The sequence below is a fragment of the Pan troglodytes genome, chromosome X (genome assembly GCF_028858775.2).
Source record: "Pan troglodytes isolate AG18354 chromosome X, NHGRI_mPanTro3-v2.0_pri, whole genome shotgun sequence".
NCBI classification, from domain to species: Eukaryota; Metazoa; Chordata; class Mammalia; order Primates; family Hominidae; genus Pan; species Pan troglodytes.
The window spans coordinates 65,804,403-65,820,261 of record NC_072421.2 but is presented as its reverse complement, the minus strand read 5'-3'; the positions used below and the strand labels follow the sequence as shown (position 1 = coordinate 65,820,261).

At 41.1% G+C, this 15,859-nt stretch overlaps 1 protein-coding gene across 6 annotated transcripts in view; it reads left to right on the top strand.

The window, feature by feature from the left end:
* Positions 1-8,997, top strand: part of OPHN1 (oligophrenin 1) — a 387,278-nt gene extending 378,281 nt beyond the window's left edge. For 4 of the 6 annotated variants that reach the window (XM_054676181.2, XM_009439212.5, XM_009439209.5 and 1 more), the window contains 2 exons: positions 3,746-3,787; positions 5,040-8,997. In XM_054676181.2, coding sequence (XP_054532156.1) covers positions 3,746-3,779 — 34 coding nt within the window. In that variant the 3' untranslated portion in view covers positions 3,780-3,787; positions 5,040-8,997. 6 annotated transcript variants of the gene reach the window in all.
* The last annotated feature ends 6,862 nt before the right edge of the window (positions 8,998-15,859 follow it).

Sequence of the window (15,859 nt, the reverse complement as noted above, 5' to 3'; positions counted from 1 at the left end):
CCCAGGTTCAAGTGATCCTCCCACCTCAGCCTCCCTAGTAGCTGGGACTACAGGTGCACGCCATCATGCCCAGCTAATTTTTGTATTTTCAGTAGAGACAGGGTTTTGCCATGTTGGCCAGGCTGGTCTCGAACTCCTGACCTCAGGTGATCCATCCACCTCAGCCTCCCAAAGTGCTGGGATTACAGGCGTGAGCCACTGCACCCAGCCAGTGTCTCTGTCATTCTCAATCTCTTTCTGTCTGTCTGTGTTTCTTTGCCTGTGTCCCCATAGTTGTCTTTATCTGTCTGTTTCTCTGTTCATGTCACTCTATATGTCTCTGTTTTTCTCTTCCTGTGTCTCTCTGTATCTGTTGTCTCTTTGCCTCTTCATTTCTTCATCTCTCTCTCTGCTCATCTTTCCCTTTTCTCTCTCACAAGCACATATGTATGTGCACACTTGTGTGTGCGTGTGCATGTGAACACACACCAAGCAGTATCTCAAAGACTTTACACCCAATATTTTTTGTTAGTTTTTTTTTTTAGTTTACTTTTTTGTTATTTTACTTATTTAGATTCCATTATATACTCAAAGGGCAGCTGACAGGGATATGTAGAATATTACACTCTAAGATAAACAGCCTTAGGGCCCCCATTTCAAAGGTAAACATTGGACTTAGGCAACGGTTCTCAAACTGGCTGCACATCTAAGTCACCTGGAAACATGGAGAAAAAAGTCACATATTCCTGGATTTCATTCTAGACCCACTAAAACAGAATCTCTAGTAGTGGGGCCTGGGAATATGATTTTTTTGTTTTATTTTGTTTTTTCCTTCCCTCCCTTTCTTCTTTTCCATTAGTTTGTTATTCAAACTTCTCAAGTGCTGGTACAGACTGTCCAAGGCCTGGAATTTAGGACCCTTTGGACTAGAACATCTGGAGAGATATTTGGTTAGCCTTCAGGGACTCTTTTGTGAGTTTGTTCCTTCTTGGTTATCAGAGAGTTTGAAATTGTTCCTCCTAACAGGTGACAGGAGCAGAACTCTTCTAGGTGGTCAGTTAAAAGCAGAACAATATACCTTTCCCAGCAGTGGAGTTGGGGTAGATTTTCCATCCTCTAGTCAAAACTATGGGAACTGACACACTAGGACATGATTCTGCACAGCAGTTCATTCTAGCTCTGCTTGTCAGTGAGCCACCTGGAACCTCAGGCTGGGCCAAATTCTCCTTAGACAATAATTTACCATTCATTCTACCATAGCAGATGAAAGTCAGATCAAGGCCCCAGATTTCTCTTACTGATAGCATGAAGATAAAAGTTTTCACCTCAGAAGTTTTTTAAGTAAGCTTAATCAAATATCTCTCTTGAGAAAAGAAAAAGAAAAGAAGAAGGGAGACGAAGAGAGTCTCAAATATTCTTAGTAAGGTGGCCTATGCCTTCCTAGAATAAGCCACTTGAGAAATAAATAACAAGGAAATAGAACGACGTAAACTGGAGTGAACTGGATATGTCTACAGGAAAGCTTTTTAGAGTTGGGGCTTGAGAAAAGAATAGAACTAGACAGAAAAAATGCTGTGGGGGCAGTTATTGATCTGCAAGCTTGGACAGGAAACCAAGGCATTGAGAAGGAAATATGTAAGAAGCATGAAGAAAGTCCAATAGAACTTTTAAGGCAGGTAGACTTACAAGAGGGAAGCTATAGCCAAACTGGTGTTGAGAGTGTGAAAAGATTGGTAGCCACTACCAATGGGCTGGGCTTTGTCAGCCAGTGCTCGAGGAAGCCTTAGATCAAGCACAACCTACAAGGGCTATGGCCAAAGCAGGCACTTCAGGCTAGAATATCACTCTACCCACCCTATGTCTGGGCTTCTAGAACCTAGATTTAATCCTGTTCTTTATTCCTAGATTCCATTTTGGCAGGAATGTAGGTAAGACCAAAGTAGGTACACTTGCTCTCCAGTATGTCATGAACTACCATCCTGAGTACCCACAGGCTCCTCCCACTCAGCATCCACATAGGGAAATCATCCCTTCCATCTAGGCCTCCACCTTGTAACCACCACTTGCATCAGTGCTTCCACAGGTTGGCCTCTGATCAAGATCCTCAGACCAGTCACATAGTCAGTCCCGTCTATGGTCATTGTTGCTAAGTTCTTCTCTCATCTCTAATGAAAATGATGATCTTTTTAAACTTTGTCTTGCCCCTTTTTGGTCCCCATTTGTATACCTGACTACGGCCTAGTGTTTGAATGACATCACCCCCTTATTCATTTCCCTTACACAATTTAAACATAAATAACTAAGAAGAAAATGAGTAGTGGCTCATCAAGAACATAAAGGAGGTGAGGACATTTCAAAGAGGCCCGACAGCTTATGGTTTCAGAAGTTATTAGTGTTCCACTTTGGCTAGAATGTGGGAGTGAAAAGAGGGAAACTTAGCTGGGGGTGAGACCAGAAAGATGGATTGGAGCCAGATCGTGAAGGTATTGTATAACATACTAAGGTGCTTGGTCTTTATACTGCAGTCCATATGCGGATGAGTCATAGAAAGGGGGGAAGAATTTCAAGAATGACAGTCACATTCTGAGCTGACCAAGTTGTAAAAAGATCACTTTGGTAGTGGGAAAGATAGATGGGAGAGTAAAGACTGGAGACCAGTTAAGGAGACTAATTGTCCTGGCAAGAGTTGGGGAAGCCCTGGCCTATGGCATTCCCAGTGGGAATGGAACAGAAGGGACAGATTTGAGAAAGACTCAATAAGACCTTGCTACATTTTCAAACATGGAACATTGATGAACCGAGAAAGAGAAAAGTCTAACTTGGGCACTTAAGTAGATGGTACAATAATTAATCATGGAGAAGCAGGTTTTATGGGAAAGATGCTGAGCTCAATTTTGGACACAGTGATTTTGAAGACACAGTTGTTAAATTTATACAAATTTTTTAAAGACACTTTGAGACTTAGGTAGAGATAGATGTTCAGTGGGTAACTGCAACTTAGGCTAGCAGTTGGAGCTGGATGTATGTATACATAGATTTGGGGGTAGAAATATGAGTATAGCCACTATATAAGTCTGGGGAGTGGGGCTAGTCACATATGCTACAATGTGAATAGTAGCCTGTTGTGGGGAGGTCCCTAGTATTTGGTGGCAATTGAAGCCATGGATGGGAATAAGATCCTCCAGGGAGTAAGTGTAAACAGACTGGAGAGAAGAGAAAAACAGAAGGTTGAGGACATAGCCCTGGGGACCAGCTGTTGTACGTAATGCTCTGGCCACACTAGAGTGGGTTTCATTTGCCAAGATTTTCTCCTCCCTCAGCTGTCCCCAGACATGGGTAATTTAGAACTAATCCAAGCACATCAAGAGGCTGGACAAGGTTGGTTTGGTCTTCTAGGCAAAGGAGGATTCATCTTTCACATGGTGCTTGTCTGTGTCCTCATCCTTATCCCTGTTAGAGATCATCACAGAATGTAGTTCGTGGTCTGCAGCCAGCTTCCCTGGGTTCTCCAAGCTTCACATAGTCTGGTACTCAGAGAATTGTTCTGGCACCTGAAAGATGTCTTCATATCTCTTTAAGCCTGCCAGAGAAGGAGCCCCAACTATAAGCATGGAGCTAAATGTTTTGAAACATCTGGGCTGAATCACTTCTCCATTTTTCAAATGGCCTCTTTTAGCACTGGCCTAGAAGTGTCCCCCATTCCCCCAATTTACCTTTCCAGTCCTGATTTCTAGAATCTTAGTGAAACGTCTTTCTTTATCCACAGTTCTCAAGGCAGACTTCCTGGAGATGAAAGTTGAGGCTACAGGTATGCAGTCCCCATCCCTGATTACAAAATCTTGTTCCACATAAGCCTTCATTACGGGATCTGATATTTTGAGGACTGGAATAACATGTAGATCAGAAGGGTGGGAACTCACTTCTACGCCTCAGTTCATTACTCTATCACTGCATGACCCTTAAATTTAGTGACTTTCAATTCCAAGGTTTTGTGTGATTTTAAGTAACCTTCCTCTTTCATTTCTTTTTCTCCTAGCCAAACTATGGCACGCTTTTACAGATTGCCTTTGAATCAAATTTATTAAGAATCCTAGGCTGTGACATTTTGGGAAAGTACATTTACTTCTCTGAGCCTCAGTTTCCCAGTTTCTAAAATGAGAAGGTTGGAACCTTCTAACTCTGACACCTCTCGGGCCTTTAAGGAAACCAGGAACATGCTTTTTGATATTATAACAGATGCCAAGAGGCTACCTTAGTGTCTGTAGATGGATTCATTCCTGCAGACCAAATCATTATTTCAGTCTTACCCACCTGAACCTTCATTCTTAGTCCTTTATGTTTGTCCAGTGCAAAGCACTTTCACATTCATTATTTCATTTGATGCATATCACATGCCAGGAGAAGGGAGGATAATATGTGTTCTAACTCAACAAATAAAGGAACTGAAGTTCAGAGTGGATAAGTGACTTGCAAAGGTCACAGGAGACTCAGAGGTCAGGGAAATTCCTTTCTCTATCGTAGGAGTTCTGATTGTTTGACTATCAGATTGCTGGCATGATGTGACCTGATAACACACATAAATGAGATCCAAGTATCTGGAGCTTGGCTTTTCATGTGCTCCCTAACCTTCTTTTTTTCCCTGTCACTGCCAGTCCTCAGAGGTCCGTGGGTAGATAAGCTTCTCCTTATCAGCCCCTATGGAGGTGAAGTCCCTGTTAAAAGGAAGTTTATAGTTATTGTATGACCATAAAGGCAGTGGGCATGATGTGGGAAGAAATCTCAGAGGTTCTAGTATCAGGCTTCTATTTCTCCATGTAGATTTTGGGGAGTTCGAGTTGAGGTCAAAGGCACAAAGTGTCCAGCCCTGGTCATAGCACCATCTTAGGCCTGTTTCATGAGATCTGACTTGTAAGAGCCTTTGCCCAGCAATTCGCTGTTGCTCAGAAGATGAGCTACCAATTATAGGCTTAGCTACCTACCAAGAGAAGCCCCACTGATCAGTGGCTGTTAAGTACTTGACCAGTCCTCGCTAATTCCCTACTCTCTTCTTTCTCTTCCAGGTTTTAAAAGCCTTGGCCTCAGAGGACCCTTTCCAGGTTCTGAAAGAGTCTTTCTTCTTCAAACCTTTGTGTGCGGAGTCATTTTGTGTTGAAGAGCAGCTCCTTCCTAGCCTTGCACTTTCAGACTCTCTCTGGGAGGCCATAAAATAAGGAGCATATGTCCTAGACAGGTGTTTATATCTCCTTTGTATTCCGTCTTCATCCCCTCAGAAGGTCTGTTTTGAGTTCCTATAACACTGTGAAGAGCTGGACTCCCTCAAGCCAGACTCTGCCAAAACCAAGATATCCACTTACCTGAGTCGAAGAGGGGAGCTCAGTTTTCAACTCTTCCCTGAACTTCCTGCTTCCTCAGAGGGCCATTGAACTCTGAGAGATTTGGGGCTAAAGACTGATCTCAGGGGTCTTACCTTGAACTGAAGGCCACTTGAGTTGGGGCCATTGCTTACCTTGGTTGGAAGGGAATAGAAATGTTTGCTGAACATTGGAGAATCTCAACATGTCTCCTACTGAGGATATGGACACTGGTGCCATGTCAGCGCTCTGGTGCTGCAGTATGTTGCCAAGAGCCCGTCTGCTCCTGCGAGGCTATGAGTGGGATGAGTGATGCCCCCACAGCACCTCCATGTGGACTTAGGAAGGTGGCCTTCCTGCTGTTACATGCAGCCACTTAGGACAAATCTGCAAAGCATGTTTTGCATGTAAAAGCCTAGGTCTATTTGGATTATTCTTTCTCCTTTTTTTTGACAGCTTCCTGTCAAGCAATCAAGAAACAAACAAAAGCTGAGCACATTTCTTTTTAAAAAAAGGAGACTGTGTTTGGTCCTGTAGGAGTTCTATTTTGGGGTCAAAATGCTAGAAAAATTGTTAAGGTGGATTGAGGCCAGGCAGCTGTCACTGCTGCTTCATGTTTGCCTTCTGCACATAAACTCTTTTATCTCCTGAAAAAAGCAGTTCTTAACCCAGTGTCCATGGACTCAGAAACTCCATGATGCCCCTGAGATGGTATGCACAATTCCATGACAATATGCCCTTTCTGGGGAGATAGTCCATAATGTTCTGCTAAATTTCAAATGGGCTCGTGACCCAAAAAAGTCAAGAACCACAGCACTTGAGTAAAATACTTTTTACAATCCATATAAGCCCTTGATTGGAAGGGCTTTTCAAAATCATTTAGTCTAACAACTGCCCAGTTTCCAGTCGGGGGAACTGAGGCAGAGCAAGGTAGTGATCACACCAGTACAAGATCTCAGGTCCCGGGCTCCTATGCAAGTTTTTTTTCCCCATTATATCACACTTATCTAGCAAGGGACCTTGTGGTTTGTGGCTTTAGTGGCCATCATTTCTGGGGGTTGGCTTTTATCCTTTTTCTTGAATATTTGCCACCAAGTGAAAAATGTTAGGACATAAACCCTTGCCAGGTCCCTTTCATTTGCTATCTCTATTATTGGAAAGGACCTAAAAATTGGTGTAATGGGGCAGAAATCTGAGGAATGGACATTTCTAATTCCTGTTTGTTGAAGGGAAGTTGCTGGAAAGAGCATCAGTACTTGTTTCTATGCAGATGCCTGGGCCGTAGCTTGTCTGTAGAGTCTGTATAATTAGAATGTTGCCCAGTGTGAGGGAAAGAGCTTTCCTACTTGCACTCTTCTACCAAGGCCCTGTTAGTGCACTGATTATAGTACTGACAGATAAACCTAGATAAAGAGATAGAGAGTGAGTACATGCACACTCATGTGCAAACCCACTCAGAGATGCATTTGGAACAGTGCTACTGAAAGGCAGTAGTCATTTTCAAGACTGAATTCCAAACATGGTTTATTGGTGAGTTAGGAACATGTAAGGCCAAGTACACTGAGAGCCTTTTTGAAAGTAATTGAGTGGAAACTTGATGCCATTCTAAATCAAGGCATATCCAGGTGGCCCCATTGAACTCACTCCACTGTACCCAGTCTCAAAGGCCAGGTTGCTAAGAAACCAGGAGTAAAAGAGTCAAGTGACCATCATTTCACCTGCTGCTTACCCCCAACAGTAGTCTCTGTGAGGCCTTACTGACCTCACCTAGGAAGTGATTTTTGAGCCCTTGTTTCAGGGCTGTGGCCTCCCTGCTCTATCCTGAATAAAGCAGACAGGTGTGCAGATTTTGGCCACGAAAGCATGGCTAATAGGGCCACAGTCCCTTTAAAGAGACATGGTTTGACTCTGGTTTTCTTGGGGGAAAATACCACAATCACCGATGCAAACATTGGAAGATTATTGAGAGCCCTAGAAAGCTGCTGTGATCCCAGTAGAAAATATGTCCCAGAAATGTCATGAGATTGCTGTGTGTTGCCTGGGACACAGATCAAGGGCCTATCTTGGAGAGCTGGGGACCAGCAGTCTGCCTGGAGGCCAGGGAGCAGTGGCTGAGTAGCTCTGCCTTTGCTCTGGTCTATACCTTAAGAATGCCAAAGAATGAATCTCAACGCCTGCCTTTGGCACTCTGACTTAAAGTGCAAAAAGCTTCTGTGGCGAGGCATGCTATCATGGAATGAGACTGGCTTGCCCTAGGCTTAATGGATGGGCAGTCATTTTGCAGAGGCTATGGGAAGAGGGTGATAATAGAAGAGTGGCAGCTATAGGAAATTATCAACATACCTTGGCCAGCAAGTTAGAGAATCTGGCAATGGATGAACTGAAAGTGATGAACTGGCAGGGATAACAAAGAACCTAACATTTATTAAGCACGTATTTATTAACTGCTCAGTGTTTCATATACATGCAAGTATTCTCATTTTACAGAGAAAGAAATTATGGCCCAGGGGGCTAAAGTAACCAACTCAAGGGCACATAGAAAGTAAATAAAAGGACTGTGATTTGAATCCAGGCCACTCTTAGCCCATGCTGTTTTCCCTTTGCCACACTGCGGTAGGTGTTTGAACAGAGGCCACATTACTAGAGTTGGCATGACTCTTGACTCTTGCCTGCCTAACAAAATATTGAAAGGCAAACATTTGAAGGAGGGAGGGGGTGCAGGTTCAGTTTATATGGAAATGCAAACTGGGCTGGAAGATATTCCTGAGTTAGGCTTTCTCTTCATATTCAGCTTACACATTTGGTAATGTTTTTAAGATGATCATCTAATTTTATTTTGTGAAGTGAAGGATTTATGTTTTAGTTGGTAATTGTTAAGTCCTTGGCTTGCCATTTTTCAAAAAGTAAAAAGGTCCTCACAGGTGTCTCCATACTTCACCAAGGTTGTAGCATGGGCAGTTTCAGTTTCAGCCTAAGAGACTGGTGACATCCACAAACGCAGTTTTAGAAGCAGAAAAGGTCTTGGTGCCTCTGCAGTACTTGATGTATTGGGGTCAAATCTCTACAGATTTTTCTGTGGTGATAGCAAAATCAAGAGATGGCTTACAAAAAGAAATACTGAATTTTTATTTTTGAAGTTTTTGTTTTTTAAAAGGTTGGGGGTGTTCAGCCACTGAGGGACAAAACTTAGCATCTAATTTCAATTATAGTGTCATGCAGAGTATTTCTAAAGTAATTGGTTATCATGGGAAAGTATTCTCTTTTCAAGAAGTTCTTTGATTCTGTAATAACTAGAACAAATAAAGTAGTAAAAGAAGAAATAGTTCTGTGACTAGGAAAAAATTGCTTTTGAGAGAACGTAGATCAATTATACTACTTCTAAGGTAGCTGCAGATAAGTGGCCTTGACACATTACAAGCCCAGAAAAAAACATCAGAAATAATAAAAAATTTCAGAGATAATCAAGATACCTTAAAGATAAGTTTTCGACAAAGAAAAGCCTTCATTTTCCTGGGGGAAATGAAGCACTTGATGCCAAGGACATTAGTAGAGGGCTAGAAAGATTGCCTGTGTGAAAGACATATGCTATATCAAAATAATAAAACAAACGAGATCCTGGGGCTCATTCATGTGACTTTCAATAAAGTATGTAGACTGTCTAATATAAGTGGCCTCCATCTGCAGTTTTGTCATGGGAACAATCTTTGAGCATATCATTGAGGCATGATGGTACATGGAACCACTCACTACCTACTGCTTGTGTTGACTTCTACAAATCTAAGGAAACCTAAGTAAAGAGTTCTTTTGCACCTAGGAGTCTCCATTTACAGTCTACTTTGAACAATGGCCTCGCAGTTCCCTCAGGCTTCACAACATCATTTTGTGACAGGTGACAGGCCCATTTTACAGATAAGGAAACTTGAGGCTTAGGGAGCTGAGAAATAATTTGTCCAAGATTACACAGCTAGATTAACTGGAAACTACAGAGGCCTTCCCATTTCCATTTCTAATACAATTCACAGCCCCCAGTAGTAAAGAAAAGAAATCCCTAGGGTAAATGGAGAAGATTCTTAGAAATAGGAATGATAAACATCTTTAAGTCTTGCTGCTCAAAATGTGGTTCGTCATCAGCCTTGGCATAAGCATTAGCTGGGAGCCTGCTGGAAATGCAGATTCTCGGAACCCACTCCAGCATCTGGAATCAGAATCTGTACTTTCACAAGATCCCCAAGAGACTCCTATGCACATTAAAGTATGAGAAGCACTGATATGAGGTATTTGAGACAGCAAAGCAGCTTGAGGAAGGAGTCCTTTTGGTGAGACAAAGACCAAAAGTGGTGGATAAGGATGATCTGGTATGTTGGGAGTGGGTACAAAGATTAAGTCATAGTTGCCTGCTTTTTTGCATTCCTTTATACTTGTGCTTTGATGACAAAGTTTCTCCACCTCAAAGAATAGAGAAACCAGCCTGGGGAATAAGAAGACTGAAAAGTACTTGGCTTTCAAATCTCTGAGCAGTAGAAGCAGTGGAAAGACAACATGAGGCCATGGGAAGAGCTCCTTTCAGGAGCCCTCATGGTCCAGAATCAGCGCTATCATTGCCTCCCCTTAATGTTGAGCAAATCCCTCTCCCTCTCCCTCTCCCTCTCCCTCTCTAGGCCTCAAATTCTCTGCCTTTAAACCAGGTACTCTCAAAGGATCTTTTCAGCTTTGATATTCTGTTATTTTGTGATGTTAATTATACCACAGCCTACATTGTAATGAAAACATGGGCAACTCCACTGGCCTTTTTCTGGCCCTAGTTTCACATATTCAGTTTACATAAGAAGGGGTAATTCAGGAGGAAAGTTCACAGTCATGGCAAAGCAACATGAATGGAAATCACAGGGAACTAGAAGGGGCATGATCTAGGTAGCCAGCTTGAAATTGGCCAGTATTTTAATTAAAGTATAACAAGGCATCCAAACTGCTTTGAACAAGCTGCTGCTTCATATCACATGCTGATGAATCAATTTATGTATTCTAAATAAGCTTTACTTTGAACGATTCATGAATTCCTCTGACTTGGGTCTTTTGAGGGGGCAAAAGGGACTTACAAAACGGAATACTACCACTCCCTGCATCTGCCACTCGTCTTCAGGTGATTCTGATGTCCATTAGTTAAGGACCACTGACTATAACCTAATCAATTAGAGATGGAGAAACATACTGAGGGGGGTAAGGGTCTTGCTTAAGGCCACACACCAGAGCCAGGGGCAGAAAACAGGTGCTCAGAGTACTACTAGCACAAGGGTTTTTCAACACTACTTTTTTGGGTGATCACCAGTATCAAGATACCTGCTTCCAGTGGCAGGGCACACAGTGGGGAGGACTGATAGGCTTCCCATCTGGGTGCTTTGTTTTCATCCCATGTTCATGCTGATCACTTCATTTGAACCTTAACAGCCATATATCATCTAGTCAGAGCAAAGATGATTATCCACATTTTAATGAGGCTCAGAAAGGTGACATAACTTGCCCAAGATCACATAGCTGAGAAATAAGACTGTGCCCTAGGTTGTCAGACTTCTCCTATGCTACCCTGCTTCTCTAGGGGAGGAGATGCAGCACTCCAAACTCTCAGCTCTTAATTGCTTTGATTCAATTACTTCGAAACCGATTATTTTTTCCTTTTGGAGGATATAACAGTGTATGACTTCAAACTTTGCAGAGCATCCTTAATGCCCCTTATTTTGTCCTCATAATATCCCCCTAAGGTAGGGAGCACAAGGTATTATTGCCCCAATTTGAAGAATGTACAAGTTGAGGCCAGAGGCATTGTATTAGTCTTCTATTGCTGCTTTATAGCAAATGATCGCAAGTTTAGTAGCTTTTCAAAACACCATGTATTTATCTCACAATTTCTATAGGTCAAAAGTTTGGGATAGCATGGCTGGATTATCTGCTTACGGTTTCACTGAGCTAAAGCCAAGGTATCAGCCAGGCCTGTGGTTGTTATCTGGGGCTTGGGGTTCTCTTCCAAGCTCACTGGTTGTTCTGTGACTAAAGTCCCCATTTCTCAGACATCTCTATCTTAAAGCCAGCAACATTTCAGTCCTTTTGCTTTCTCTCTCTTGCATCTCTCTGACTTCCCCTCTTCTGCTTCTGCTATTAAGGCCTCGCCCCTTCATTGGGGTGATTTCATTGGGTTCACCCCAATAATACAGGATAGGCTTCCTATGTTAAGGTCAATAGTAACATTAATCACATCTTCGATATTCTTTTTGCCATGTAATCATAGTCATGGGGAGTAGGACATAGAATCTTCTTAGGGGCCATAATAGCTGCTTACAACAGGCATGAAGTAGCTGCCAACAGAAGCCCTGCATTTCAGTCTGAAGACACATGGTTGTGAAACCTTAATTTTAGGGAAGGATAAAATGATCATTTATATGTCACCTACATGGGCAGTTAGAAACCCCAGGGTTGTTCAACCTCTCCCATCTCTCAAATACACACAGAGACAATTCAGCAGCACATCAAAGGAAGTGGTAGCAGGAGTGTAAGGGGGGATCTTTAACAGCTGATGGTATTCCTAGATAGTACCTTGATGCTGGTGACCAGTCACTTAATTAGTCTCCTTCTATTTAGGTACTGGGGGAAAGGGGGAGAAACAGTTTCTCCAAAGGCCCAACATGAGAACTGTGCTTCCCATTGATGTATCTCTTGGCCATTACAGCTAACACATGGTGTCTACTACAGGATAGATGTGTTTCTAAGTGCTTTTCATGGGTTTACTGAATTTGTTCTATTTTAGTAACATTCCTATGAGGTAGGTACTGGTATTAGCCCCATTTTATAGGTGAAAAGACATGCACTGTTACGTCATTTGTCCAAGTACTTGTAGTCAGGAAATGTGAAATACAGGATTCAAATCCAGACTATTCCCTTACCTAATCACCTGGGAAAATCTTAATCCACCAACCTGGGGAAATTCTCCTAGAGGACAGATTGAAGCCAGGTTGATTTCATAGTTCCTCATACCTTTAATCTTCCAAGCTTGCCCTTGGGGTCCTGGCATTCTGGCAGCACAAATCAGCACTGCTGCGCCTACTGAAAGATTATTTTAAATTTAGAGACTAGCTGGGTTTTATAAGGCTAATGGAATGCAGAGTGAAGGTGACAGACCTTTTCTCAGAGGCTGGAAGAAAAGGAGACGGTCAGTGCAAGCGAGGTGGCCCCAGGAATGCCCTCTTTAGAGCAGTATTTTCACTTGGGGGCTTCCCATGATATATGGGATCTTCCTGATAGTTTTTAATATTGGTATAAAATTCAAACATAAGTGTTGGTTATTCTCTGTGTATTGATACATAATTTTTTTTTACATATTTTGAGGTACCTGTGATATTTTGTTACATGCATAAAATGTGTAATGATGAATTCAGGGTATTTGGGATATCCATCACCTTGAGCATTTATCATTTTGATGTGTTGAGAACATTTCAAGTCCTTACTTTTTGTTGTTTGAAAATACATAGTTAACTACTCACCCTACTCTACTATCAAACGTTAGAACTTATTCCTTCTGTCTAGCATATATTAGTACCCGTTAACCAAACTCTTCATCCTCCCCTCCCTCACCATCCTTCTCAGCCTTTGATAACTATCCTTCTACTCTCTACCTCCATGAGATCAACTTTTTTTGGCTCCCACGTTTGAGTGAGTGCATGCGATATTTGTCTTACTTTGTCTGGCTTAACATAATGACTTCAAGTTCCATCCACGTTACTGCAGATGAAAGGATTTCATTTTGTTATGGCCAAATAGTATTCCATTGTGTACATATACTGTGTTTTATCCATTCATCCATTGGTGGACACTTAAGTTGATTTCATATCTTGATTATTGTGAATAGTGCCTTGATTTTTCTTTCAGCTATTCCCTTTTTCTTTCTTTTCTTTCTTTCTTTCTTTCTTCCTTTCTTTCTTTCTTTCTCTTTCTTTCTTCCTTTCTTTCTTTTCTTTCTCTTCTTTTTCTTCCTTTCTCTCTCTCTCTTGCTCGCTTTCCTTCCTATCTCCTTCCTTCCTTCCCTCCCTCCCTCCCTCCTCTCTCTCTCTTGCTTTCTTCGTTTCGACAGGGTCTCACTCTGTTACCAAGGCTGGAGTACAGTGTGTGATCATGGCTCATTGCAGCCTCAACCTCCCTGGGCTCAAGCAATCTTCCTGCCTCAGCCTCCCAAGTACTTGGGACTACAGGCATGTGCCACCACAGCTGGCTAATTTTTTGTATTTTTTGTAGAGACAGGGTTTTGCCATGTTGCCCAGGCTGGTCTCAAACTCCTAGGCTGAAGCCATCTGCCTTCCTCAGCTTCCCAAGGTGCTGGGATTACAGCAACTGCGCCTAGCCTCAGTTCTTTCTTTATTGGTGTATAGAAATACCACTGACTTTTGTATGTTGATTTTGTATCCTGTAACTTTATTGAATTTATCAGTTCTAAGAGGTTTTTTACTTCGATGGAATCTTTTAATTTTTCTAAATATAAGATTGTGTCATCTCCAAATTAAACAATTAGACTTCCTCTTTTCCAATTTGGATGCCATTTATTTCTTTCTCCTGCCTGATTGTTGTTGCTATGACTTCCAGTACTATGTTGAATAGGACTGGTGAAAGTGGGCATCGTTGTTTAATTCCAGTTCTTGCAGGAAGACTTTCAGCCTTTCCCCATTCAGTATGATGTTAGCTGAAGGTTTGACATATGTTTTATTATGTTGAGGTATGTTCCTTCTATGCCTAGTTTGTTGAGAGTTTGTATCATGAAGAGATGTTGAATTTTATCAGATGCTTTTTCTACATCTCTTGAAATGATCATATGGATTTTGTCTTTCATTCTGTTGATGTGACATATCACATTTATTGATTTGTGTGTATTGAACCACCCTTGTATTCCTGGGATAAATTCCACTTGTTCATGGTGTATTATAGTTTTGATGTGATGTTGGATTCAATTTGCTAGTATTTTGTTTAGGATTTTTATGTCAATATTCATCAGGGATATTGGCTCTTAGTTTAATGCTTTTGTTATATCTTAGTCTGATTTTGGTATCAGTGTAATGCTGGCCTTATAAAATGAGTTAGAAAGAATTTTCTTCTTTTCTATTTTTTTGGGATAGTTAGAGGAAAATTGGTGTTAGCTCTTCTTTATAAGTTGGGTAGAATTTGTCCGTGAAGCCATCAGGTCCTGAGATTTTCTTTGTTGGGAGTTTTGTTGTTGTTGTTGTTGTTGGTTTGTTTGTTTTCTGATTCAATCTTGTTATTGATCTGCTCAGGTTTTCTATTCCTTCTTAATTCAGTCCTGGTACATTGTCTGTGGCTGGGAATTCATCAGTTTTCTCTAGGTTTTCTAGTTGGTTGGTGATTGTTTGTTCTTTGTACATCTTTGGTATCAGTTATAATGTCTCCCTTTTCATTTGTGTTTATTTGGGTCCTCTCTCTTTTTTTGGTTAGTCTAACAAATGGTTTATCAATTTTGTGTGTCTTTTTAACAAACCAACTTTTCATTTAGTTTATCCTTTCTACTTTTTTAGTCTCTATTTTGTTTAGTTCTCCTCTGACCTTTATTGTTTCTTTCCTTGTGCTAATTTTGGGTTTGGTTTGTTCTTGCTTTTCTAGCTCCTTGAGGTACATCACTAGGTTGTTTATTTTTAAAATATTTCCCTTTTTTGACATAGGCATTTATTGTTATAAACTTCTCTCATAGCACTGCTTTTGTTGTATCTCATAGGTTTTGGTATGTTTCCATTTTCATTTGTTTCTAGAAATTTTAACATTTCCTTCTTAATTTCCTCGTTGACCCAGTGGTCACTCAGGAGCATGTTAGTTAATTTCCACGTATTTGTATGATTTCCAAAGTTTCTCTTGTTATTGATTTCTAGTTTTATTCCATTGTGGTCTGAGATGATACTTGATATAATTTTGATTTTTAAAATTTGTTGAGACTTGTTTTGTGGCCCAAGATGTGGTCTGTTTTGGAGAATGTCCCACATGCTGATGAAAAGCAAATGTATTCTGCAGCTGTAGGATAAAATGTCTTGTAAATGTCCGTTAGGTCCATTTGGTCTAAAGTGCAGTTTAGATCCAAAGGTTTTCTGTTGATTTTCTGTCTAAATGATCTGTTGCTGAGAGTAGGGTGTTGATATCCCCCACTATGATTATATTGGAGTCTATCTTTCCATTTTGATCTAATAATAATTGCTTTATCTATCTGGTTGCTCCATTGTTGGGTACATATGTATTTAGAATCATATCCTTTTGCTGAATTGGTTCCTTTATCATTATATAGTGAACTTTTGGTCTCTATTGTCTCTTTTTACAGTTTTTGACTTAAAGTCTGTTTCATCTGATGTAAGTATCACTACACCTGCTCATTTTTGGTTTCCATTTTCATGGAATATTTCTTCCCGTTCCTTCACTTTTAGTCTGTATGTGTCTTTACGGGTGAAGTAAGTTTTTTTGTAGACAGCATATAGTTGGGACAGTTTTTAAATCCATTC